This window comes from Polypterus senegalus, chromosome 7, assembly GCF_016835505.1.
Source record: "Polypterus senegalus isolate Bchr_013 chromosome 7, ASM1683550v1, whole genome shotgun sequence".
NCBI lineage: Eukaryota > Metazoa > Chordata > Cladistia > Polypteriformes > Polypteridae > Polypterus > Polypterus senegalus.
This window is the reverse complement of record NC_053160.1, coordinates 181,748,844-181,776,555: the sequence shown is the minus strand read 5'-3', so window position 1 is coordinate 181,776,555 and position 27,712 is coordinate 181,748,844. Positions and strand designations below refer to the sequence as shown.

Genomic DNA, 27,712 nt, shown 5'->3' with positions numbered 1-27,712 from the left:
AACCTTATAGTACTTGATCTTGTGTAAATGGGAGAGGCTGGACCATTGTTGCTGGCTCTACATACTGTACATTTTTTTTATTTTTTTTATTTAAACAGGTTATGTAAGCGAGAATTAGATTTTTTTTCCCAACTTCAGATGGTTTCATCAGTTAAAAAGTGGGTTCGGATCCTTCCAGTCAAACAAGATAAGTCTACATGCCAGTAGTGTGGTATAGGCAATTACAATCCATTTGTCCTTTTCTACTTTTTTTTTTTTTGTATCTGATTAGTGTATGACATGCACTAATTTGTATTTCCAAATTAATTTAATAAGAATGTCATTTAAAGGGAAACATTTCAAACATGAACACATTTTTGTACTTTTGGTCATCTGAAACAGACCAATGAATGTCACATTTTGAGCCAAGGTACGGTACGGTGGATCCTCGGCTCATGAACATCTCAGAACATGTACAAGTCGGGTTACGACCAAAAAATTCGCCAAACTTTTGCATCTGTTCACGACCACACGCTTGGTATACGAACAAGCCAGTTTCCCTTTCGGATTGTGCGTGCCGATGATTTCCACATGTGTTCAGTCTCTCCCTGTACTTTACATTGTTCTCAGTGCATCACGCAGAGGGACTCTCCCTCAAAACTGTAACCTCCTCTCAACCCAGCTTCCTCCTGTGGTACAGCGGGTCCACAGCTCCCGTCAAAAAGGGCCAGTTTTAATAAATAACTAAATAAATAAAGCCAGTGCAGAAGAGAGAGAGTGATTGAGCGAGAGAGAGAGAGACCGCAGGCTCATGTGAGAAAAGAGAGAGAAGAGAGTGAGAAAAGAGAGAGAAGAGAGTGAGAAAAGAGAGAGAAGAGAGTGGGAAAAGAGAAAGAAGAGAGTGAGAAAAGAGAGAAAGAGAAGACTCGCGTGCAGCTGAGCAGGGTGCCTGGGAGTTTGTCTCAGTGTTATTCAATGTTTTTACATTAGTTTACTATTACACTATGTATTCTATGGTATAATTAACTATTTTTGAGCTTAAAAATCTTTAAAGAAAATATATTTACATACAGTTCGTACTGTCTGGAATGGATTCATTGTATTTACATGCAATCTTATGGGGGAAATTACCTCGGGTTACGGCCAGAGTTTTGGAACGAATTATGGTCATGAACCGAGGTTCCACTGTATAAGGAAGTGAAGCTGACATGAACACAGGTTTTACTTTCAAATCAGTGAAAGAAAACTTTATTTAAACTTCTTTTCAGTAAGTTTATCTCACAAGTATAAGTCCAGGGCAGAGTCACGGGGCAGCTGTAGCCTAGTCTAGCAACCATCAGGTGCAAGGCAGGAGCAATGTCTGGTCAGGGTGGCAGTCCATCGCAACACAAACACAAGTCTATGCATTACATTGTTGATGACTCTTTTTATGGCTTTTAACAACTGACTAATATGCAAACGTGAAGCTATTTGAACTATTTCACGATGAAAGGGGGGGTTTCTGTATATAGTAATACATGTATGTGATTTTATTACTGGTAATGATTTCATTTGTTAGTGTTGTTATGGCATTCTCTCGGAGTTCTTGGAGACATTACTGCAGTGTCTGTGATAATAACAGATTGTAGGAAGGTTGTGGGATGTCTGACTCACTACTTATTTTTTCCCTTCGATAAAATGATAGACAGCTGCTCCCTCATTCACTGAAGCACTTAGTGTTTTACTGCTTGCAAAAGGGCTTGAAACTAAAAGACTACTTTCAGACAGCATATAAATATGAACTGTAAAATGCTTAAATTAAGAGTTGTCTAAAATGAAGATTACCTTTCTCTAGCACACTTTAGGCTATTAATTAATCCTTGCTCTCTCATCCTGCTACGGTTTCTCCAATGCTGAAGTTGACTGAGGTCATTCATAAATTATTTGTAGTTCTGAAGCAGTCTCCGTATCTGCTATTTTGTATTTTCCCCACTGCACTGTCAGATAACTCTTAACTCCATCCTGATCATTTTCTTTTAGATTTGTGAGAGTCCTAAGTAGGAGAGTCTGTGATATGTATTGTCTATGATAATATCTTAATTGTTAATAATGTGCAAGCTGAAATTATTGACTATGTCGTCGTCTTCTTCTTTCGGCTGCTCCCGTTAGAGGTCGCCACAGCGGATCATCTTCTTCCATATCTTTCTGTTCTCTGCATCTTTTTCTGTTACACCCATCACCTGCATGTCCTCTCTCACCACATCCATAAACCTTCTCTTAGGCCTTCCTCTTTTCCTCTTCCCTGGCAGCTCTATCCTTAACATCCTTCTCCCAATATACCCAGCATCTCTCCTCGGCACATGTCCAAACCAACACAATCTCGCCTCTCTGACTTTGTCTCCCAACCGTCCAACTTGAGCTGACCCTCTTATGTACTAATGTACTACTAATTGACTATGTCACACACTTTGCAAAAAACAGTGAAAAACACGCCCATGCATTCACTGTCTCGTGTAACCTAGATAGACTACTGCACATGCAGAAAGCGAGCAGATTGGTGTGTACGGTTCGTGCCCCATAGGTGTCGGGCAAAAAAAAAAAAATTGTTAGAACGAATTATTTTTATTAAGAAGCATATCCCTATCTGGTGCGTTTTATTTCACAAGCCGTCTTGGATTGGGGTCACTGATTCTAAAGCACTTTCTTTTTCTTTCATTATTTCAAACACTCACACAGATCCCTGCCTCCTCGCCCCACTCCATCCGGCCAAGACTTATGTATAAAGTGTGTACAATAATGACAACAATGATGAAGCGGAGTGGAGATGCTGTACATGCCTTTAGATAAATGCTTTATTAATCCCAAGGGAAAATTCACATACTCCAGCAGCAGCAGCATACTAATTAAAAAAATATATATATATATATATATATATATATATATATATATATATATATATATATATATTTTAAAGAGTGATAAAAATGCAGGTAAAACGGACAATAACTTTGTATAATGTTAACATTTACCCCCGGTGGAATTGAAGAGTCGCATAGTGTGAGATCTCCTCAGTCTGTCAGTGGAGCAGGACGGTAGCTGCTCCTCTGTCTGGAGATGATCCTGTTCAGTGGATGCTGTGGATTCTCTATGATTGACATATGGCTCTGCTACAGATGTCAAACTGTCCAGCTCCATGCCTACAATAGAGCCTGCCTTCCTCACCAGTTTGTCCAGACGTGAGGCGTCCGTCTACTTTATGCTGCCTCCCCAACACACCACTGCGTAGAAGAGGGCACTCGCCACAGCTAACCAACTTTAAATCCCAACTGTTCTATTCAAACTAATGTATACATGGCTGGGTGAAAAAGGGAAAAAAAAGTGTTTTATAAATATAAATCTGCTTGAGTGGTAGAAAACACAAGAAGTACATTTCCTCGGATTGGGGAAGCTTGCAAAAAAGTACCCGTGTATCCCTGCCTGAAGCAGCTCTTCTGTGTGGGCTTTCAGCACTGGAAGAAAAGTAACATGTAACTGTCCTGCTCTGAAGCCACAATGCTGTGAACAGACTGGTGTTTCTATCACACAACTTGAAGTTTCCTCAATAGAATTTTACAGTTGTTTCATTTTTATTCTGATATCTTTGTGTAACATTTGACAGAACTTGAAGTTAGTAATTTGTTTAAAAATGTTAGAGGTTTGGGATTTTTTTTGGATCTTTGTGCACTATCCGACAGAACTTGTATACAAATGGTATTGTTTTTATCCTGTGCAGTATTTGAGAGAACTTTGGATTTTTATACAATAGTACAGCATTTTAGGTTTTCATTTGTGTCTTGCTTGTGTGTTACAAAATTCACTTTACAGCAGGGCGGGTTATGTTTATTCAGACTGTAATGTTCATGCCCTGTAGTTCAATTATGATTAGTATTTTATTCCCTTTGGATAGATATCTTGTTTACATTAAGGGTATGTGTCTGCTTAAAATTCTCTTATTATAATAGTTTTGTTGGTCTTTTGTGTAAATCCTGTAGGCCACTTTGAATTGGTTCAGTCATACTTGCACTATTTAATCTCAGTAATACTTTGACTAGTGATTTTAATGTTGTTGTGTTGTTTTACTTCAGTTTTAAGTAAATAAATAAGACCTGTTTTCCTTAACTGTTGTTTCCTTTAATCTATTTAGTAAGGTACAATTAATATCCTATTAACAAGACCAAGCTAGATCAATAAGACTTTTTCAAACATTTTTCAAGGATGCAAAATATTGCCTAATTGTCATTATCATCAAAGTACCAGAAAGTATCGAGTTACAATTTTTTGCAAATATTTGCAATCCAGAGATAGTTGTAGGTTCTCTCTTTTTGTCTCTCTCAGCCATCACAGAAATACTTCAGAATTCTTCTTTGTTTTTTGGAAGGGTTAATGGGACAGTATCTCTTACCTTTTTGTAATAGGTAAGGCACACTCCAGTGTCAGTGATATGGCAGCAATTGTCTAACTCAAGAATTCCCAAACTTTTTTCGGCCTTTACCAAAAACTTTTAAAACCGTTGACCCCAAAGTCATTTACTTTACTTACTCAAATTAATAAATTTGTAAAGTGCTCGATATTAAATATTTCACTAGATATCAAATTTTTCATTTTAATCACTTGTAATTAATGATTGAAAAAGATGAAAGGACTACAGAATATGGCATTATCTTGTGCAACATTTAATATCGAAACCTGCACTAACGAAAATTAAAGCATTTTTGACATTTATGAAATAAATACGTAAATTCAAAATAAGTACAAATAGTCCAAGCTGTACTTTCTGCATTTCTTTTTTGGTTCAGTCATATTATTATCTGAAGAAATAAAAACTTTTATTAACAAACAATTTCGACAGCCCCTGTGATAAAAAAAAACAAAACAATAAAAGTATGTACTTACTTGAAACAGAAGATTTTTGTTCAAACTCGAATAAATAAACGGTGTCCTCTGATTTTCTTTTTCATAGTACTGCTCATCAATAAATAATTATATTCAAAGTTCAAATTACAAATAAGTACATTTCACATCAAACTAACCAATTTATAGTGTTTTATGAAAGCATGACCGTACAAGACTGACAGATTCTGCTAATATCGAATATCCGTCGTCCCGTCCCACCACGAGCAAGTGTGGACATGCAGCGTTTTTTTCATGTCCACACTTGCTTTGATACGTTCGATAAGACACTGCACAGACATGTTTGTGCTGAATTTATTTTCATGCATTCTTACATGTGACTCTTTTTTAATGACACATTTTACCTTTTCGTTCACAAGTTTGGTATGTAATGTGTTTTTACCAAAAAAGTGTTTTTTGATTAATTAGGTACCTATTAGAATCATAGATATTTTGAAGTAACAAATAAATAGCAGTAGTAAGGGGGTGGGGTCTATTTTTGTTGTCGTCGACCCCCAAATTTTTTTATTGAAACTATCGACCCCTAGAAAGTTCAAATCGACCACCTTTGGGAACTCTTGGTCTAGCTACTATGATAAAATTCCCCCTTTAACCTCCCCTCAGACTCTACCCAGTTGGAATTATCTTTTGTATTTGTTTATCATATTTTAAAAATTAACACAAAGATTTCAGCAGGCACATTGAGGGTTTGTTTTTGTTAACACATAATAATATGTGATCAATCTTTTATTTCCTCTCGTGAAGAGATCTAAAGGACTAATCTTCATCCATGTATGTACCAATAAGTGGTTACAGACATTATTGACAAATCATTATTTAAATGTAAGAATTTTTAAGCTCTTAACTTTTTTTGCAGTTATCATTTAAGATAAGAAAAAGTAATATTTGCCCATTTGTTTGTTTATTTAGCATTTGTGGAATTGTTCTTCTCTTTTGTCACGGTCTGTGCACTCAGTAGTACAGTAATCCCTCACTATATCGCGCTTCGACTTTCGTGGCTTCACTCTATCGCGGATTTTAAATGTAAGCATATGTAAATATATATCACGGATTTTTCGCTGGTTCGCGGATTTCTGCGGTGCTTGATTGTTTGCTTTTCTTGGTCTCTCACCCTCTCTGACATTCTCTGTGCCTGACGGAGGGGCTGTTTGCACAGAGGATACGGACGCTCCTCTACAAAATGCCGCTTTATCGCGGTGCTTCGGCATAGGCTACTTAAAAGCACGTATTGATTTTTTGATTGTTTGCTTTTCTTATCTCGCGCTCTCTCTCTTTGACATTCTCTGTTCCTGACGCGCACTCCTTTGAAGAGAAGATATATTTGCATTCTTTTAATTGTGAGAAAGAACTGCCATCTCTGTCTTGCCATGGAGCACAGTTTAAACTTTTGACTAAAGGGTGTTATTTCATGTCTAGAGGGCTCTAAAAATGTGAACAGTGTGGGAGAGTTTATAAGGGCTTAAAATATATAAAAATAACCTTACAAACATATGGTTTCTACTTTGCGGATTTTCATCTATCACGGGGGTCTGGAACGCAACCCCTGCGATCGAGGAGGGATTACTGTATATTCTTTTTGCCAAAAGTGTGTGGATACCCTACTAAATTACTGAGTTCAGGTGTTTACTTGTTAACAGGTACATCAAATTAAGCACAGAGCTATGCAATCTCCATTGACGCACACTGGCAGTAGAATGGGTTGAACTGAAGAGCTCAGCGGCTTTATCCATGGCACGGTCATAGTATACCATCTTTGCTACAAATCAGGACATGAGAGTTTTGCTCTGCTAGATACCGTATGTGTCGAGGAGCAGCAACATGTCAGCAATGAAGTGGCAGACCACTGAAACACACAGAACAGGGGCGTTATATGCCACAGCATGTAAAAGTCACCTCTCTTCTGTGGATCACTCGCAACACCATTGCCTCTAGAAGCAACACTGGCACTAGAACTGTGTGTTGGTAGCTTCATGAAGTGGGTTTCCATGGCCAAACAGATTCTGACAAACTACAATACACAATGTCATGCATCACGTGGATGGTGTAAAGTACACCGCCATTGGACTCTGGAGCAGTGGGTACATGTTCTCTGGAGTGTTGAATGATGCTATACTACCTGGCTGTCTGATGGACATTAATCTGAATTTAGTGAATGCCAGGAGAAAACTACCTTCCAGACTGCATTGTGCCTAATGTAAAGTTTTGTGGAGAAGGAATAATGACACGGTTGGGCTAGGCCGCTTTGTTCCAGTGAAGGGCACTGTTAATGCTACAGCATATATAGGCATTTATAGATAATTGTGTGCTTCCAGTAGTTTATAAAGTCCCTTTGCTGTTCCAATATGACTGTACTCTGTTCACAAAGCCAGGTCCATAAAGACATGGAGGAACTCGAGTGGCCTGAACACAACCCTGATCTCAACCCTACTGAACATTATTAAGATCCTTTGGAACACTGATTGTGAGCCAAGGCTTCTCATCCAACATTGATACCTTAATTACCAAATTCTTTTTTGGATGAATAGGCACAAATGACCACAGTTGCACACCAAAATCTAATGAAAAGAAGAGGTGAGAGTGTTAAAGCCGCAAAAGGGGGCTGTCGACTCCATATTACTGACCATGTTTTTGGAATGGGATGTCTAACAAGCACATATAAGTGTGATGGTCAGGAGTCCAGAAACATTTGGCCATATACGGCATAGCTAAAATTGTAGGAAATTTTGTACATTTCTTTTGTAATAAGTTATTATAAAGCCCAGTTTGCTTTATAATTACAGTGCACAATTTCGAGCCAGTCAAAGAATGCCGAAACACTTTGTCCCTCGCCCATCGCTGTGTTCTCAGTTTATATTTTCTCAGTTAAAACAAGACATTTTTGGATCTTTAATTATTTTAAAATCAATTAGAACTATTCAACGCAAGTCTTTTTTGTCCACAGTAAAACCAGACATTTGATAACCAAAACACTAACTTGAGAGAGAAGTTACAAACGTTCCTTTGGAAGGCCACGGAATAACCTTGTAGATCTTTCCTCTCCAGCCTAACCATGCCAGATTCCATACTGGAGAGTTTATGGCGAATATGAAGTTTTCTTTTTTTCAGGCCCAGCTTATTCAAATTAAGATTGATCTGTTCGTATTTCTTTTACTGAAATAAAAACAGTTGAAAAATAACCTTGTGTAGGCATCATGTACAGAGGAAACATATCCATGGCACATTTAAAAGTCGTAGCTTCCATATTTTGAAAAAAAGTCTGTGCAAACTAAAGAGTACTTGTTTCACCGGCTAAAATTATCAAGAAAATATTTGTTGCCAAAAAAGTTTTCTTGTCACATATGACAAAGAATGACAAAGAATAATTAATTTATCATATTTCGTCTTGCTGAAATATTCACATCTTTTAGCTCAAAGAAGCAGAAGAAGCGCACCTACACAACATATGGGAATGCATCATCAATTTTGCACAGAACTATTTCTGTGAACTACTGAGCACTACGAAGGGTTTTGTGCTAATATGTGTATTTGGTTTATGTTGTACTGCTGAACAGAATAGCTTCCAGTATTAAAAGTTTTATTGTGACACTATATATATTGTGTCTTCTTTTCCATTGTTTAAAAGGATTAACTCTTTGAGGGCTGAATACTTTTTCCAAAACGTGCAGTTTTCTGAAAAGCACCCAAAGCAAGGGTCTCACACATAGTCAACCTGAAATATCAGTTGCTGGGTATTGTGGCCAGCAGTTCACAGTCTCTTGTGGCTCGAGACACTCACGGGTGGCATGATGGCTGGCAGGAATGCTGCGGCAGCAGCAGTCACAGTCACAGCGCAACACAATCTGGTTTGTAAACTCGTGTCTGAGTGGCAGTCTTCATCTACACAAATGTGTTCAGCACCAGAATTAGCTGGAGATCGATCAGCTGATTCCAGTACCTCACTTTTGTTTTCAATCTCGATCTCCAGACCACTTGCATCAGAATCCGAGTCCAACAGGTCAGAGTTCAATTCAGCAATAATATACAAAACGTCGTCCACGGAGTAGTTTGCTTTGTGAATTCGCTTCAATCTCTAACCAGCTGTCGATGCCATTTTTGTCATTGTTTTCTCTTCACTACTGCTTGGAAATCTCGGCCAAACCAACAAAGCTAACATTCCTTCTAGCAAAGAAAGTTGAATTCAAACGTAATGGCAGGTTTTGTCACCGTTTGCAGTTGCTTACTGATCTCAAACCCTCCTGCTGACAAAAGTCAACATCCGCCCTAAAAGAGTTAAGCAGCAGTGATCAAACAGCCTCGGACAAGTGTGCAGTATTCTAAACTTTTACTACAGAACATAAAAGGAAATACACACTGTCATTCTACACCCAGTAATCCATAATGACATAGTGAAAACATGTTTTCAAAAAGCTTCACAAATTTACTGAAAATCGAAAACCGAAATCTCTCATTCTTAGAAATATTCAGACCCTTTGCTGTGGCCCTTAGACTCTGCTCGGGTGCATCCTGTTTGCTTTAATTCTACTTGAGATGTAATAAGAAGTTGATGTGAGTTCACCTGTGGCACTTTGAATTGCTTTGACTTTATTTAGAAAGGCACATGTGTAACTGTGTATAAAGATTTATACATTTATTGAAAATCAAAATCTGAAATCTCTTACTAGAAGTAATCAGACCCTTTCCTCTGGCACTCACATGCCTCCTGTTTGCTTTAGTTCTCCCCAAGATGTTTCTACAACCTGATTTGCTTGCACATCATTGAGAAAGGCACATAATTCACACTGCATGCTAGAACTAAAAAACAAACTAAGTCCAGTGAACTGTTTATAGACCACCATGATCGAGCAGGATAAAGGCATAACATCATTTCTAAAGCTTTGAGTGGCCTCAAGAATTGTGAAATGGATGAAGTTTGGAACCACCAGACTCTTCCTAGAGTTGGCCATCTAATCAAATTGAATGACTGGACAAGAATGGCTTTGGTCAAAGAGGTGACCAAGATTCCATTTATCACTTTAACAGAACCCCAGAAGTTCTCTGCTGACATGGGAGAACTTGCTGGGAGGACGACCATCTCGGCAGCACTTTTAACAATCAGGTGTTTATTGTACAGAGAATAGATGGAAGCCACTCTTGAGTAAAAGCTGTATGATGAACCTCTTGGTTAAATGACTGTGAGCATGAAGAAAAAGATTTCTCGTCTGATGAGACAAAAACTGAACTCTTTTTGGGCAGACTCCAAGCACTATGTCTGGTAGAGTCCAGGCACTGTTTATAACATACCAAATTGAATCGCTATGGTGAAGTATTGTGGGGGTGTTTGTCAGTGGTAGGGACAGGGATACTGGTCCGAATTGGAGGAAGGATGAATGAAGCCAAATACAGAGAGATTCTTGAAAGAAAACCTGCTCCATAGTGCACACCACCTGAAACTGGGGCAATGGCTTACCTTTCAGCATGAGAATGACCTGACGTATACAGCCAGGATGACTCTGGAATGGCTTCAGGACAAGTCTCCTGGAGTGACCCAGGCAAAGTCCAGACTTAAACCTCATGGAACATGTGAGGAGAGACCTGAAGATGGCAATTTACAGACACTTCCCATCTAATTGAATGGAGCTTGAGAGGATCTGCCAAGAAGATTGGGATACACCGCCCATATGCAGACTTACCCAAGAAGACTCACAGCTGGAATTGATGCCAAAATTGCTTCTACAAAGTACTGAATTAAGGGTCTGAATACTTCTTTGAATGAAAGATTTGCAAACCTTCCTGAAAGCATGCTCATTATTTGTCATTATGGATTATTAAGTGTGGATTGATGGGCAAAAATGACAAATATATCTGTTTATTGTGTTGTAGATGCAATTTTAAGGTGTGTAGACAGTGAAGGGATCTGAATGCTACCTGAGTGCACTGTATATACAATACCTTTCCCAAATATTGAGAAATTTTAGATGTTTCGAAATGAATTATGGTTAATTCTTAAATCTTGTTCTCATCCATATACAGTATTTATTGCAAACTCCTATATTCAAGAAGAAAACATTTTGCAGATCATATTTTTATTTAAGGTTAAAATTTAAATTGGACATCTACTAGCTTTCTGTTGTTATTTTGGCCCATTAGTTAAATTCACTTCCGTTGGAAAGTATGAGGAAGTTGGGAGTGACAGAGAAATGTGTAAGAGTTGTACAGGATATGTACCAAGGAAGTGTGACTGTGGTGAGGTCTGCAGTAGGAGTGACGGAGGTGGGATTACATCAGGGATCAGCTCCGAGCCCTTTCTTATTTGCAATGGTGATGGACAGGTTGACAGACGAGATTAGACAGGAGTCCCCATGGACTATGACTGATGACATTGTGATCTTTAATGATAGTAGGGAGAAGGTTGAGGAGGCCCTGGAGAGGTTGAGATCTGCTCTAGAGAGGAGAGGAATGAAGGTCAGTAGGAACAAGACAGAATACATGTGTGTGAATGAGAGGAAGGTCAGATGAATGGTGAAGATGAGGGAGTAGAGTTGGCGAAGGTGGATGAGATTAAATACTTGGGATCAACAGTACAGAGTATTGGGGACTGTGGAAGAGAAGTGAATAAGAGAGTGCAGGCAGGGTGGAGAATAGTGTCAGGAGTGATTTGTGACAGACGGGTATCAGCAATAGTGAAGGTCTGCAGGACGGTAGTGAGACCAGCTATGTTATATGTTTTGAAGACGGTGGCACTGACCAGAAAGCAGGAGACAGAGCTGGAGGTGGCAGAGTTAAAGTTGTTAAGATTTGTATTGGGTGTGACGAGGATGGATAGGATTAGAAATGAGGACCTTAGAGGATCATCTCAAGTTGGATGGTTGGGAGACAAAGTCAGAGAGCCGAGATTGCGTTTATTTGGACATGTGCAGAGGAGCGATGCTAAGGATAGAGCTGTCAGGCAAGAGGAGAAGAGGAAGGCCTTAGAGAAGAGTTATGGATGTGGTGAAAGAGGACATGCAGGTTATTGGTGTGACAGAACAAGATGCAGAGGACAGAAAGATATGGAAGAAGATGATCCGCTGTGGTAACCTCTAACGGGAGCAGCTGAAAGAAGAAGAAGTTAAATTCACTTCCGTTCAGTTTTTGATATTTACAACAACAGCATTTATTTATATTGCACACTTTCATACAAACAAAATACCTCAAAGTGCTTTACAAGATTAAATAAAAACACACAAGATTAGGCAATAATATTATACAGTATGTAACAAAGAAAAAGATAAGTTCGGATGTCCAGATGGACAGAAAAAATGAAAATCACTTCAGTTGGGCTGGTGCAAAACACAAAATCTGCAGGGGTTCCAAAGCTGAAAAAATGGCCAGCCCCCACTGGGCATTCTTCCTAACATACCGGTATGTAGATGGTCTAAATCAGTCGTTATGGTTTTCAGGCTTCACATGGAAGAATCTGTTGATGATGGTCATGTGGACACCTAGGACCCCCACCATTCAATTCATAAACGCTGGAGGGGGGGGCAGGTAGAATGGTTCCTTGATCAGGTGGTGTTGGCGCAGATCGCTGTCATGAAAGAACCAGAAAAGACAGTAGAGAGACAGACAGACTCGTACAGAATTGCAGAACTCGGAGGAAAATGATAATTCAATGCCCCTGTAGACTATTAGGGATACATCTGAAATGTATCTACGAAAAATATATTTTAAAACATTGGGTATTTACCAGATTTTCAAATTGCTCTACAGTATTAGCCAGGGAAATTTCTATTGGTAAAGTATTCCAAATTTTGGTTACATAACAGCAAAAAGCCGCCTTACCACTTCTTTTCAGGTTGGCTGTTAGAATTATAAGCAAACCGTCATTTGAAGATCTGAAGTTATGACTTGGAGTGTAAGAGGACTGACATTCCAAATTATCAAACAGGGCAGGAGTATTTAAGGCTTTGTAAACCATCAGTAGTATTTTGAAGTCAATTCCAAATGACATGAGTAACCAGTGTAATGACACTAAAACTGGTGAGATATGCTTAGATTTTCTTTTTCTAGGTAAGATTCTTGCTGCTGAATCACTGTAACCTATTGATGTCTTCCTGAGGTAGTCCCGTAAGGACTGCATTACAGACTGAAAACAAAAGTGTGAGCTAAATTTTCAGCTTCTTGTAAAGTTATAAGTGGTCTAACTTCATCTATATTCCTTAAGTGAAAAAGTGCAGTCCTGGTATTCTGATTAATATGCAATTTAAAATTTAGGTCAGAGTCAATAGTTAACTCTAAATTCTTTACCACGGAGTTGACTTTTAAGCCTAATGGATCAAGTTTATTTCTAACTAGCTGAAATACCCAGCGTTGCCCGGGAGGAAATAATTATTATTTTTTTTAATTGTTTGAGAAAAACATAATAATAAAAAAAAAAAAAAAAACACAAAATAAAAATAAATTAACAAACAATAAACCTGGGTTCACTTCCCGGGTCCTCCCTGTGTGGAGTTTGCATGTTCTCCCTGTGTCTGTGTGGGTTTTCTGCGGTGGGCTGGCACCCTGCCCCGGGATTTGTTTCCTGTCTTGTGCCCTTGTGTTGGCTGGGATTGGCTCCAGCAGACCCCCGTGACCCTTGTAGTTAGGATATAGCGGGTTGGATGATGGATGGATAAAGACTCACTAATGTGCTTTTATTTCCATGTTGTATGTATGTTATCATCCAGTTGATGGTTCCGTGTCAGACATAAAGAATGCTGGCAGTCACCTCCAGTTCGCCCTCTTTTTTTTTTTTTAATTGTTTGGGAAAACATAATTAAAAAAAGCACAACATTAAAAATAAAAATAAGAAACAAAGACTTACTAATGAGCTAGTCTTGCGGTCTTGTATGTATGTTATGATCTAGTTGACGCTCGGAACCGGCCAACTATTTAATTTGAAAAGCAACAGGGGCAGGGTGCTGCTCAAAAATGAAAAAGAATGGTGGCAGTCGCCTGGTATATACTAACTGTGTAAGCCCATGCTGTTAGAAGCACAGGATCCTAGAAAGTATTGAAATCATCAGAACTACTCTGGGCATCTCTGTGCTAGAGGGATTCATGTTGCCGAAATGTTCACATCGTTTGTGCATTAGGAGCTAAGCGACTGTCTTTCTTAGAAGGCTTTATTTTGCCGGTGTACTGGCCTCGCTTGCATATGCTCAGAGCAGGAGCACTCACCCCGACTCTACGTCTCACTTCTGGGCCGGACAGACACACACACACACACACACACACACACACCACGCGTAGAACTCTTATTTAATTTCAAAAGCAACAGGGGTCTGGTGGTGCTCAAACATAAAGAATGCTGGTAGTTGCCTCCAGTTCGCCCTCTGGTGGTCATTCGGAGTGTCAACTGGATGATAACATGCATACAAAACCGCAAGATCACCCCTCACCCTACCCAGAAGGGGGTGAGTTACGGCTGATTTCACCCTACGGTATTTTTAGTCGACCAATGAGTAACATGCGTACTAAGTTTCATGAAAATCGCTCCAGCTGTTCCGACGTGATGCTGGAACATACATACACACATTGACTTTTATTTAATATAATTTTATATAATATAATAAATCCACTGCAAGAAACCTCATTTTTGTAAATACCCACCGCCTTCGCTCCCCCTGTGACTTCATACTTCATACAATGGGTGACCGAGCCTTTGCAGCTGCTCCTCCACGGCTCTGGAATGGCCTACCAGAGAGCCTAAGAACACAGCCGACTGTGGGCTGTTTTAAAATAACAGCTAAAGACTTTTCTGTTTAGGAAAGCATATTAAGAAAAATGCTAAAATTATTGTTGTTTTATCTCTGTTTTTATCTTGCTTTGTCTTTGTTTAAACTTTTTATGTAGCACTTTGAGATTTACTACAAATGTAAGTGCCCTATAAATGAAATTTATTATTACTAGCTAACCCAAGCGTATACGCGCATAATCAGGCCGGTTTTAAATGATTTTTAAGCGCAGGGAGAAAATGAACATTTGAAAAATCTGTAATGTAATAAATCAGCAAGAAAAGCAACATTGTAACAATGCACGGAACGAACCAACACACAATTGTCCGTGACTGAACACTGGCGGACATCCATTCCGCTTCCCTCCGTCATGCTAGTCTGCTGATTTTTCGTTCCGTATGCACTGCCTGTTCATGTGCCCACCTCCAATTTGTCACTTGAGTCGTCGTAGTCTTTTCACAGTTCAGATGCATCTGTGACTCAAATAGACTTTTCATTGCTCTGTGTGGTTTTGGCTGCTTTTTTATATATAATCCACCAAGACACCCGACCACGGTAGTAGCGAGGTGGGAGGGGGGTGTATACAAAGGGTAGGGAAGTAGTTCCTGCAGGAGCATCTAAGAAGACGCATGTTTGTCACGGATGCGAATTGCTGTATGTAGCGTGTTAAACAGTTTGCTATGGTGCACGCGGTCCTGCGTCGTAACCGAAAACTCGTTTTTTAAAGACTGCTTACTTCATTGTGTTTTAACCTCAATTGTAAAGGATTGTTTTAAGGATCCCATGGGATACCCCTCGCAAACCGTTTTACACGCTGCATATGGCGATTCACCTCCGCGAGAAACACGCCTCTATGAACAGTCAACGTGGCTCGGAGGTGCATGTAGCCTCTACGACAGACGAATATAAATGACGCCTTTTTTCTGTGTCGTCGCATCCGAGTTGGTGAGCGTGTCTCTGCGAGTTGTCGTCGTATCCAATGGTCTTGGAGTTGGTGGGCGTGGCTCCTTCTGCGCGCCATAGGTGTCTGTACTTGTCGGCGGCTTAGTGAATCCACGGCCCTTCCGGCGTGCTTTCCGTTGGTGTCTTGCCTTAGTGAATTATATATATAGATTATTATTATTATTATTTATATATATATATTTATATATATATATATTTATATATATTTATATATATATATTTATATATATATATCTATATCTATCTATCTATCTATATCTATCTATATATATATATATATATATATATATATATATATATATATATATATATATATCTATATCTATATATCTATATATAGATATTATCACTATATCCATTTTTACCAATAAATAATATTTCTGTTTTCTCCTTATTTGGTTTGAGAAAGTTACTGCTCATCCATCCGGAAATACAAGTAAGACACAGGATCAGAGAGCCAAAAGTGTCAGGGTCATCAGGCGCTTTTCATAAATAAAACTGTGTGTTTTCTGCATAGCTGTGGTAGCTCACCTGTGCTTTGAGAAAATCTGACCTAATGGAAGCATGGCAATTGAAAAGAGCACTTGACCCAGAATAGATCCTTATAGTACACCATATAAAATATCATTGGTCTCCGAAGTATAATCACCACAACTAACAGAGAAATTTCTTAAGACTACCATCTGCCCTGCCTTGATATGGCTAAGAATTGCAGCTTTTACTTTATTTGTATTTCTGCACTGTTTTAGTACACCTGTAATAAATAATTTGCAGTAGGTTTATAATGTGTTCTATTGATTTTTTTTTTCTTTAATCTTTCCTGTGTAACTATCATCCTAAATAAATAGTGTGATGCCATAATCTTTGCATATACATCCACATACCTTCACTGGTTAATACCATGACATAGTTTTAAGTTTGTTGTGAAACTTTTAAACTATTATGGCTCACACGCATGTCTTTTCATGTTTTCTTTAATCTGTAGTTTATTTAATAATTTAATGCACTGCAGATGGATGTGCTTTGAGGGCAGATTAATTATACCATCCTGTGCTGTCTACGGAGTGTGTTCTTAGTTTATCCTTTGTTTATTTTTCTTTTAGAAGTCAAGATAACATCTAGCATATATGTAATGAAAAGTAAATTAACATGTACGTACATTACAGTGAGTTCAATCAGTGAAACTTTTAAAAACTGAAGCTTGAGAGTAAACTCATTTGTTTTGATATTTTGAAAAGTCATGTTTTATGTATATTGTTTGAAAGCTTATATTTTCATTAGTATGGAATATTCTTCAAAATGTTGTGGAGAAGATCTGGTCTTCTCGTAAAGGAATTTCTAACACCAGTCATGCATATGCAGACACTTCTGCGGGCCTAAAGACATTATGGATTTCTGCAGTGTTTTTAGTTGAGCACGCTGCCATTTGATGTACTCTGATGATGATAAGGTTTTTTTATATCTGTGTAGTTCCCATGCAAAATAGTTTGTAGCTTTCTAGCTCAATTGTGTTAAGTGTTTTAAAAGTATTTCAATATAACATCTGATTGTCATTTGTACTTTAGCATTTTACTTATGAAGAAGAAATTTGTGAATAGCATACTGTACATATTATCTTGGAACCCATTATGTAAACTATATTTTTGTTTTTAGTTTTTTAACTATTAAGTAATGCCAATTTGGTGATTTATATAGGATTTTTTTTTTTAGTTTTCAGCCACTAATTAAAATCCATCCAAAATGTGATGATTGCATGTTAATTATAGATTCCCATAAAATAAATTTAAATAAACAACACACATTTGTATGCTAATTTTCTTTATATTTTAAATCCAAAAAATAAAAAAATACAAAAAAATCTGCATAAAGGTGCTGTTTTTATTATTATTATTAATATTATTTTGCTGATACCCTCATAACAGGTGACTTACAACATTTAAGATACAGTTTGTTACATTTCTTTTGTTCTTCCAATTGGAATTTTAAGCAAAAAAAGAATTTTAATTAAAAAATACCTACATTAATTTAATTCTTTTTCTCAATTTTTTTTTTCAGTCAATTGTTTATTTGGCAAGCCCACAATGCCTTGTTCATGATCAGATGTTTAATAAAGGTGTTTGTGGGCCTAATGCCAGAAGAAGAGCTGCAGTTACAGTTTACGTACCAGGAGAGGGCACCAGGAACCTGTGGTAAGCTATGTGTAATCTCTACCGTTCTGGAATACACAATGTAGAATTGGTAGCTGCTGGAGTTTTAGATGCTTGATTAAAAATACAGAAAACAACTCCACACTTTTCATTGCAGTCTCTTATTGATACTTGTTTTAAATGTTTCATCAGGATCAGGAAACAAATATTTTTGAAAATTTATTAGGGTTTGAGGAGTAGAGCATCTTCCAGAACCCCATTTAATTGTATCGTCCAAAATAAGGAAAAAGAAGAAAGTACACATGTGCCAATGATAGTTTGGCAATTCACTACATAAATGGAGCTCCAATTTCCTTGAAATTGTTCTGATTGTGAATCCTGACTTCCATTTGGGACTTTCGGTCAAATATGGTTGAGAACGACATGTGCAGTCCTCTGTAGTTTCTCTTCCTGCAGTCTAGGGAAACAGACAGAACATCATTTAGTGGCAGTGTCATATTCTTTTTCTTTCCCATATTTTTCCAGAATAAGCCCCTAAACACATCCTAACCTCACATGTATATTTTACACACACACACACACACAGACAGGTTTATGAAACGGTCAGCTGCCAGGTGCACAGCAGGGAATTTGGTGCTCTTTAGCAGTTCCACCTCAGATCCCTGGATGTATGGTGGGGTGTAGGCAGCATGGACCTTCATGAAGTCAACAATCATCTCTTTTGTCTTGTGCAGATTAAGAGACACATTTTTGCACGTACCAGTTCTGCATTTTGTAAGCTGACTTGTCCCCATTGCTGATAAGACTTATTACTGTTGTGTCTTCAGTAATCTTAATGATGGTGTTAGAGCAGTACACAGCCGAAGCCTTGGTCTTCCAGCACCCCCAAAACTGACCCCACCTGTATCCTATCCTAAGGTGTGCTTGCCTTAGCGTGCACGAGTACTGGAGTTTTACTGCTTTTCTGTCAGGAACAGCTGTTGGACGAGTAAAAGAAAAACATGTACAATTTGAACTAGCAGCTCACAAGGTAAAATTGAAATAGTAAACTTGATTCACAGATGTAGTCCCATGGAATGTTTCTCTACTTTAAGATAGACAAGTTTGTGAATTCCCTAATGGTTTGCATAATGAAAATATGAAATTTCAAAACTATGTCCTGCACACTGTAGTCAAGACATCTTGACAAAAAATGAACAGTCTTGACAAATTTATGTGAAGAATCCGTGGGCCAGAATTCAACAAAATCCGTCCACTGCCTGTCAGGTTGTTTCATTCAAACAGTCAGTCATGGATTCACAGTACAGTAGGTGCTTTTGTGTTACATGCGAATGCACTTAAAAATAGAGACTTGTGATTTAAAAGAAAATTTTACTATCACATTTTTAGTATTAAATGATAACTATAAAAAAACTGGATGAAGCAGATAAAATATTGAATAAATCTGGTATCCTCTTTGTCAGGTATAGATGAAGGTGCTGCGTGTGCTGCTTACTCACCTAAATTACTATAAGAAAACACTTTATTAAGTAGGACATAATCAAACATGATAGGTGTTTCAGAAACAAAGGACAATGGCAGCGTTGTTGCAGTTTCCACTTTTCTGGTAAGCTGTTTGAGATCTCTGAATTTCCCTACTGTTAAAGAAATAGCACATCTAGTAAATTTCCTAATAAGAAACAGGATAGAAAAACCCTGTAGATTGTTTTACATAAACACATTTTTTTTTTCTTTTTTAATATTCCAAATGTCATAGAGAAGTAAAATGTCTTGAAGTTTGTGCTTGTTAATGCTTTTAAATGAAACATTAAGAGACTGATTATGGTACTGCCTGTATTTTCCTTTAGCATTTATAATTAACACTGCCAATAATGTAAAAAGAATTACTAAAGCCTTTTTTGGGAACCATTTACTTGATCATATGTCGGCCGTATCATTTGAACTAAGTAAATTTAAGATTGCCGACAGCATCACTGTGAAGAATGTAGTTTTTGTGCTTTTATTCTCTCAAGTCCTAAGTCCCACTTTAGCCTGAGCCGTAATCCCACCCCACATACTGTGAAGGAAATCACTTAGGATAAAAGAGTGATAATCTTGTTTAGCATCGACTCATTCCAGCATGTGAGCTAATTCATGTGGTTAAAATGAATTTATTTTTGTTGTCCCTTTTCTTGTTTTCCGTGGTACTTTTTAAAAAAAAAAAAAAAATAAAACTGTTTTCTTAATCAAAGATGCTTAACCTATTCAATTGCTCTTATTTAAAATGGTTAATATCAAGAACTGTAACAATCAAGAAAACTTTTGAAAAAAACACTCCACAACCTACTTAATATTGACTTGGCCTGGGTTCGCTTTCCTGGGTTCGGGTCCTCCTGCATGGAGTTTGCATGTTCCCCCCGTGTCTGTGTGGGTTTCCTCCCACAGTCCAAAGACATGCAGGTTAGGTGGATTGGCGATTCTAAATTGTCCCTAGTGTGTGCTTGGTGTGTAGGTGTGGGTGTATGTGTGTGCGTGCCCTGCGGTGGGCTGGCACCCTGCCCGGAGTTTGTTTCCTGCCTTGCACCCTGTGTTGGCTGGGATTGGCTCCAGCAGACCCTGTAGTTAGGATATAGAGGGTTGGATGATGGATGGATGGATGATTAGTTGGGTAATGATTTTCATACTTGACATGAGAGAGTTCCCGATTTTGTATCACAGCATGTATGGTCACTGTAACATAATGTACAAACCATCCTTAAATCTGCTTAATCCACTTAGGGTTTTGTAAGGCACTGGATTCCTGTCCTAAAAGCACAGGATATAGGGCAGGATCAAACCCTGGATGGGGTGCCACTCCTTTGCTGGGCCCATTCAATGTACAACCCCTCACAAAAATGCCAGTTTATAATTGCTAATTGTGTTGTCATTGCACAAAACAAAAATGAGCTGTTAGAGTGACTTACTTAGCAGTGCTGTTTGAGGACCCATATCTTGAATAGGCATAATATTTTTCCTTGACCATTCTTCATCAGGTAAGGTGCCCAACAACAGGATGTATCCTAGTATAAGAAAGCTAAAATGCCATTTTTTATAGGCAAAATGAAGTGGAGATCAAATGACATTAAGAATTGCTTAACATTATAGACCCAGCCTGCCAGTAGTTGTTGTATGTTGTACCTACATTCAGGGAAGGTCTCTAAGGTGAAAAGCATATAGTATGTTTAAGACAATCATGTAATCCAAGTCAAATGTTTCTTCTTGTGAGGTAGTGCAGAGCTGGAAGCTTTAATATGCAATCTGCCACAGATGGTAAACACTTTACCAAATCATGCTCTGACCTGCCTGTTAACTGCCATCTAGCCTTTGTGTTCACTTCATCACTATACGTTAACCACATCACATGTTAAGGTACCCTATCTAAACTTCACAGTCCTTCATTCTTCTGTACCATCTTATCCATTTACATGGTCACGTGCCAACAATGTAAAGACCAACGGGGCTTTTAAAAAGCACAGTCTCTCATTACTGGACCATTATGTTTTTACCGATTAACCTAATACAGATCTTTGCAATGTTGGAGGAGAAGCAAAGTGTTCACAGAAAAACCCACCGAAATGTATGCAGATTGTACAAACTGCAGACAGTGCTTGGGCTGAGTTTTGAACTAGAGTTATGAAGTAGCAGTACTATCTTCTGTCATGCTCTGCCTCCCTGAATTAAAAGGGAAACTGTATATTTGAATAAACTGTTGCGTTTGCTGCTTTGAACTGCTCTTCAATATTTGCTAACACCAGATGAACTAATAACTCTTGTGAAAGATCAACCCCGACACAGACAGACACGGACTCCAAATGTCCAGAACATGTATCGTTTATTTTTTTTTTGCACACAGCACAAACACAGTGCCCAAATCACCACAATACATCTCTGTCCTTTCTTCCTCCTTCCTTCAGCCGCCTCCACTCCTCTCTTTCAAGCTCCGTCTACTGCCACCTGACTCTGGCTCTCTACGAAATGGAGTGAGGCGGCCCCTTTTATCCCACCCCGGATGTGCTCCAGGTGCTCTGTGATGGTCTTTCGGCTGCAGTTCCTAGTGTGGCAGAAGTGCTGCCCTTGTATCCGGAAGCACTCTGGGCATACGTTGTTCCTGTTCGGCCAGCACTTCCTGGTGTGGTAAAAGTCCTGCTGTTTTTGGCTCAGGAACCATCCAGGCTCCCCCTGTTCAATCAATCAATCAATCAATCAACATTTATTTATATAGCACATATTCATACAAAAAAATGTAGCTCAAAGTGCTTTATAAAAATGAATAGAGAAACAGAAGACACAATAAAAAATAAACATAAGTCAACATTAATTAACATAGAATAAGAGTAAGGTCCGATGGCCAGGGTGGACAGAAAAAACAAAAAACTCCAAAGGCTGGAGAAAAAAATAAAATCTGTAGGGGTTCCAGACCACGAGACCGCCCAGTCCCCTCTGGGCAATCTACCTAACATAAATCAAACAGTCCTCTTTGTATTTAGGGTTTTCATGGAAGGACCTGATGATGATGGTCACGTAGACTTCTGGCTTTCAGTCCATCAATGTTGGTGCATCATGATGCCTACAGGGCCGAGCTTCCCAGCTCCTTATCCGTGGCCTTGATGGAATCCAGGGGGGCTGCATCCATTGCATCCATGGGGAATATATTGTCCCTCTCACAGTTCTTCCCTGTTCCAGGCGTCCCAGTAGGGCAAGGTCCCTGGTCGTCTGCCACACTCTTTAATCATAGTTTGGATGACTCTTAGTAAGAGGCTGATGCCCATAGCATCACGTGCAGCTCTTCATGCAGTGATCATTTGTGCCCAGCCTACATTTCCTAGTCAGTCTTTATAAAAAATACCACCTCAATACTGCAGATCTAAATTACCTTGGCTCCACTTACCTGCATTGTTCTAGAATACCAGAAGCTCTTTATCCTGAAGATTGGATACTAAAAATGAATAAATTGTGACTGATAACGGTGACCTCAGGTTAATTGTATGGTGTAACAGTGGTCTATTCAGTGTTGTTCAGTAGTAGATTATTTATTTATTTATTTATTTTTTTAATTTTTATTAATTTTATTACAATCCATACAAAGCAATCAAGATTTTACAAAAAGAAAAATTGAGTTAAGAACAGATCGATCCCCACCCCTGAGAGAGAGAGCAAGCCAAATAACGTTAAATTTAAGGCTTGTAAACATACCTAATTTAAAAAAAAAAAATTCTCTGTGCTTTATGAACTTATTTTAAAATATTACTGATTAGATCCTGCCATGTTTTGAAAAAGGTCTGTACAGATCCTCTAACTGAGTATTTGATTTTTCCAATTTCAAATAATATAACACATCGGTTTCCCACTGACTTAAAAGAGGAGAGTTTGGATTCTTCCAGTTTATCAGAATGAGTCTGCGTGCCAACAGTGTAGTGAATGCAATCACAATTTGTTTGTCTTTCTCCACTTTAAACCCCTCTGGAAGAACCCCAAACACAGCTGTTAATGGGTTAGGAGGGATTGTGAGTCTAAGGCTGTCTGAAAGGTAATTAAACATTTTGGTCCAGAATAATGTTAATTTGGTGCAGGCCCAGAACATGTGACCCAGTGAGGCTGGGACTTGGTTGCAGCGTTCGCAGGTTGGCTCATGCCCTGGAAAGAGTTTTAGTCGAGACAGATGTGCTCGATATATAATTTTGAGTTGTATAATTGTATGCTTTGCGCATATGGAGCTTGAGTGAATTCTCTGCATTGCTACTTTCCACTCCTTTTCTGATATATTAATTGAGAGATCTTTTTCCCAATGTACTCTTGGATCTTTGAAAGGGACGGATTGTAAAAGGATTTTATATATTGTAGAGATCGAGTCTAACTCCTTGAAATTGAGCAATAATTTTTCCAGCATGGTTGAGGGTGCAAGATGAGGAAAATCTGGAAGGTTCTGTTTAACAAAGTTCCTGATTTGAAGATAGTGAAAGAAATGTGTAGCTGGAATGTGTTCAGTAGTAGATTAAATGATCCCTGTTGAATAAAATGTATACCATCCGGTGCAAGATAATATTTTGTAGGGTACACCATGATTGGAAATCTTTTACTCTGTGCTTGAACTGGTAAAGACTAGGGTTGCATGGTATACCAGTACTAGAAAAGTACCTGAAAACCCACTTTTTAAAATAGTAAGGTACCAGCATTTTAGGATTTTTGGTACCAGAAGAAAACATTGGCTATCCAACATAGACTTAACAAAGTGAAACTACACACTTTGATGCAATCTGAAGCTTTCTTTCTTTTGAATTTTCTTGTTTTCTATTCATTCCAGTGTATGTTTAGACCAATATCTGTGTATATATTTATTTATTTATGTATGTGTGCCAATTTTTTGCCCGGTACAAATATGGTCTGTACAAATAATGCCTCGACTGGGACTTCAATTGGTCCCCCCCATCTTTATTGCTTTGATGTGATCGCCACAGCTCTCAGGAGTGAAGTGGTGCATAGTGTGGCTCGGTATACCAGGAAGGCGAACAATTATTTGACACACCAGGGAACCTGAAGTAAGACATTAGGTTTTGGAGCTGTAATTTGCTTCAAATCCATTTCTCTACTGGTACTGAAGTTCGAAGGCTGATATTGATACTGAAGTCAAATTTGTATTACCAATCTAATACTAGTAGAGACATTGGTTCAATACAGTTTAGTTCAGGTTGATCTTATAATTTTCAGTACAGTGGAAAGATTTTGTTGTTGGTTCCACATCAGGCAGTGACAATGATGATGGAAAATGTAACAGATGCAAATTACTAAACAGAATAATAACAAATATGTAACCTTTTAAATTTGTTAAAAAAGTAAGAGTAAAATTAAGTTTCCTGTGAAGACTTGTTGGTAGTGTGGGTTTTTGATAGAGGAGTCTCGGTCATCCGTCAAGTAGATTGACCATATGTGAATTAACATTTTAAAGAAATACAGGTAGTCATCGTCTTACAACCATTCGACTTACAGCTGCTAATGCATCTCACGATCAAACAACAGTTTTCGCCACGCCAGCTCCAAATACTGTGACTCATTCAACTTGATCTCAGTTTATTACCTGCAGCGTTTTTGACTATGTTCTGTTACATTTGTATTAAAATTACAGGGAAAAGGGCAATTGATCTTGATATAAAAATGAAAATGATCAAGCAATATGAGGGAGGAAAGAAAGTGAAAACGATCGCATGTGACTTTAAGTTATCCCTTTGTAACTAATGTTCACTACATGTGTTGCGCTGCTGCGCCCTGGCTTTGATTCCAGATAACCTGCTTCTGCGTTGTGACTCACGATGTGCATCTTTGTGTGAACCACCATGAAGGAGTAATGAAATGACACTGAAGTCCTTTGTCTATCAATGTTTATTATTGAAAGGTGGAAATGTTAAAAACAGAAAGCACATGAGTGCTTAAACTCTACCGGTACAATTCCTCCTCTCATAGTTAAGAATAGTAATACAGTAATCCCTCCTCGATCACGGGGGTTGCGTTCCAGACCCCCCCGCGATAGGTGAAAATCCGCAAAGTAGAAACCATATGTTTGTATGGTTATTTTTATATAGTTTAAGCCCTTATAAACTCTCCCACACTGTTTATAAATATTCCCTGCACAGTTATTCAGCATAAACCCTTTTGTATTCTCTTAGATATTAGGTAAGATTCATTGAAATTATGTATGTAAACACACTGTTTATATACAGTAAAACCTAAATATTATTTTAAAGATATTGAGCGTCTCCTGTATCATATATGTTGCAGACATTAGGATAGACAGGTCACCAGCAATAAATACATACAATTCAAGAAAAATTGTATACAGTTAAATGTGTGTACAGTGACACTAAATGTACGTACATGTACTAAGTACTGTAAGTAGAAAATTAATTATGGTTACTCACCAACAATGACACGATAACGATGAGGTTAGTTTTACTGCACAACAAAGGAGAACGTTACAGCTCTTCTAAAGGAGCCACTTCAGGTTACTGTGTAGCACCGCCATTGTTCTTCTTCAATCCAAATCCCTAAAGCAGATTCCATCCAGACTATTGCTTTATAGCATCCACTTACAACTTGTTTTGCGCCCTGGTTAAAAGGACACCGCGGCCGTAGATCATTATATTCTTTTCCCTACTTTTTAAATAAAAAGAATCATAGCCTCATTGATGCCATAATGGCATCCTACAGCAGTGTAGCTTTTCCCTTCCTTCAGCATATCCAAAACGTTTACCTTTTCGGCAGTCATTAACATGTTCCATTGGCGCTTGGGCACAGCCCCTGGAGCAGTAGCAGGAGCAGATCGTTTTGGAGCCATAATGAAGGGCTTGACTATGCACAAAGATAAACACAAAAGAGCACAAAAGTTAACTCTTTACACAGCGAAACACGTTGATGCTGAATGAGCGAGACGAGACCTGGTTAACAGCGCGGAATCGAATTCAGTGCTCCGTCGCTGAGCCATTCAGCACACAGGAACTTAACTGCGTGCTCTGATTGGTTAGCTTCTCAGCCATCTGCCAATAGCGTACCTTGTATGAAATCAACTGGGCAAACCAACTGAGGAAGCATGTACCGGAAGTAAAAAGACCCATTGTCCGCAGAAGCTGCGAAGCGGCGAAAAATCTGCGTTATATATTTAGATATGCTTACATATAAAATCCGCGATAGAGTGAAGCTGCGAAAGTCGAAGTGCGATATAATGAGGGATTACTGTACTGATGGTTTCCTCTCTGTGATCATATAACATTATTTCTATTTATTATCTATCATATTTATGTTTTACTGTTTATTGTTTTTGTTTTTTCTTTAATCTATTATTGTAAAGCACTTTGGCCGCAGCATTACTATGTTGTTTTAAATGCGCTATATAAATAAATTGACAATTGACAAAGAATGAGCACTAGGAGAGTCTCACACTGATGACCTAACATAACACCGGTAAAGAAGGGACTCATTAAGCTATTAAAGGTTTGCACCCATGCGAGCAGCAGTAATAATAAAATAAAAAGAGAGAGAAAATCTACACCAAGTGCTGAGAATGATGATAAAAGGGATATTAAACAAACAAAATGACAGTACTATACATTTGGTCAGGTTTGAATAGGTATACCGGTCGGTGTTGCGTCCAGATTGACTTACAACCAGTCCGTCAGAACCGAATGTGATTGCAAGTCGACAACTACCTGTAATCCACCCAAAAAAATTATTTTGCTAGCATAGTTTATTTAGTTTATAGAAATGGATAAGTAAAACATGTAATGCCATGTTTTGTGAATGAATGTACTGTAACATAATGTTTCAAATTTAACTTTTGAGGCATTCTGTTTGAGAGTGCAGTTGAGCAAGATTTCAGCCGTTTGGGATGGTTTTAACATGTAGTTAGGATGCCTCCAGTGGTCTCCCATTGGGGTGTAGCCCACTGGGAGATAGTCCGAACATGCTAGAAGAATATCCCTTGAGTTGGCTAAGAAGTATCTGGAAATTTCCCAGTTAAAGCTTGAAAACATTAATGAGGAGAGTGCAGGCTGGTCCGATCAACTTGGTTTGTTGCCTGCCAGATGCTCATCAGGTAAATCGGATCAAAGGTGACAACAGTAACTGCATTTCTTTTAAATACAAAATGAACATAAAGTCATATGAAAAAGTTTGGGAACCCCTCTCAGCCTGCATAATAATTGACTCTCCTTTCAACAAAAAGATAACAGTGGTATGTCTTTCATTTCCTAGGAACATCTGAGCACTGCGGTGTTTTCCGAACAAAGATTTTTAGTGAAGCAGTATTTAGTTGTATGAAATTAAATCAAATGTGAAAAACTGGCTGTGTAAAAATTTGGGTACCTTTGTAGTTTTGCTGATTTGAATGCCTGTCACTGCTCAATACTGATTACTTACAACACCAAATTGGTTGGATTCGCTCATTAAGACTAGAAC

General features: G+C 38.3%; 1 protein-coding gene across 4 annotated transcripts in view; it reads left to right on the top strand.

The window, feature by feature from the left end:
- dym (dymeclin) overlaps positions 1-27,712 on the top strand; it is a 462,962-nt gene that overhangs the window by 63,959 nt on the left and 371,291 nt on the right. For all 4 annotated transcript variants that reach the window (XM_039759679.1, XM_039759677.1, XM_039759678.1 and 1 more), the window contains one exon: positions 17,661-17,794. In XM_039759679.1, coding sequence (XP_039615613.1) covers positions 17,661-17,794 — 134 coding nt within the window. The remainder of the gene's footprint in view (positions 1-17,660; positions 17,795-27,712) is intronic.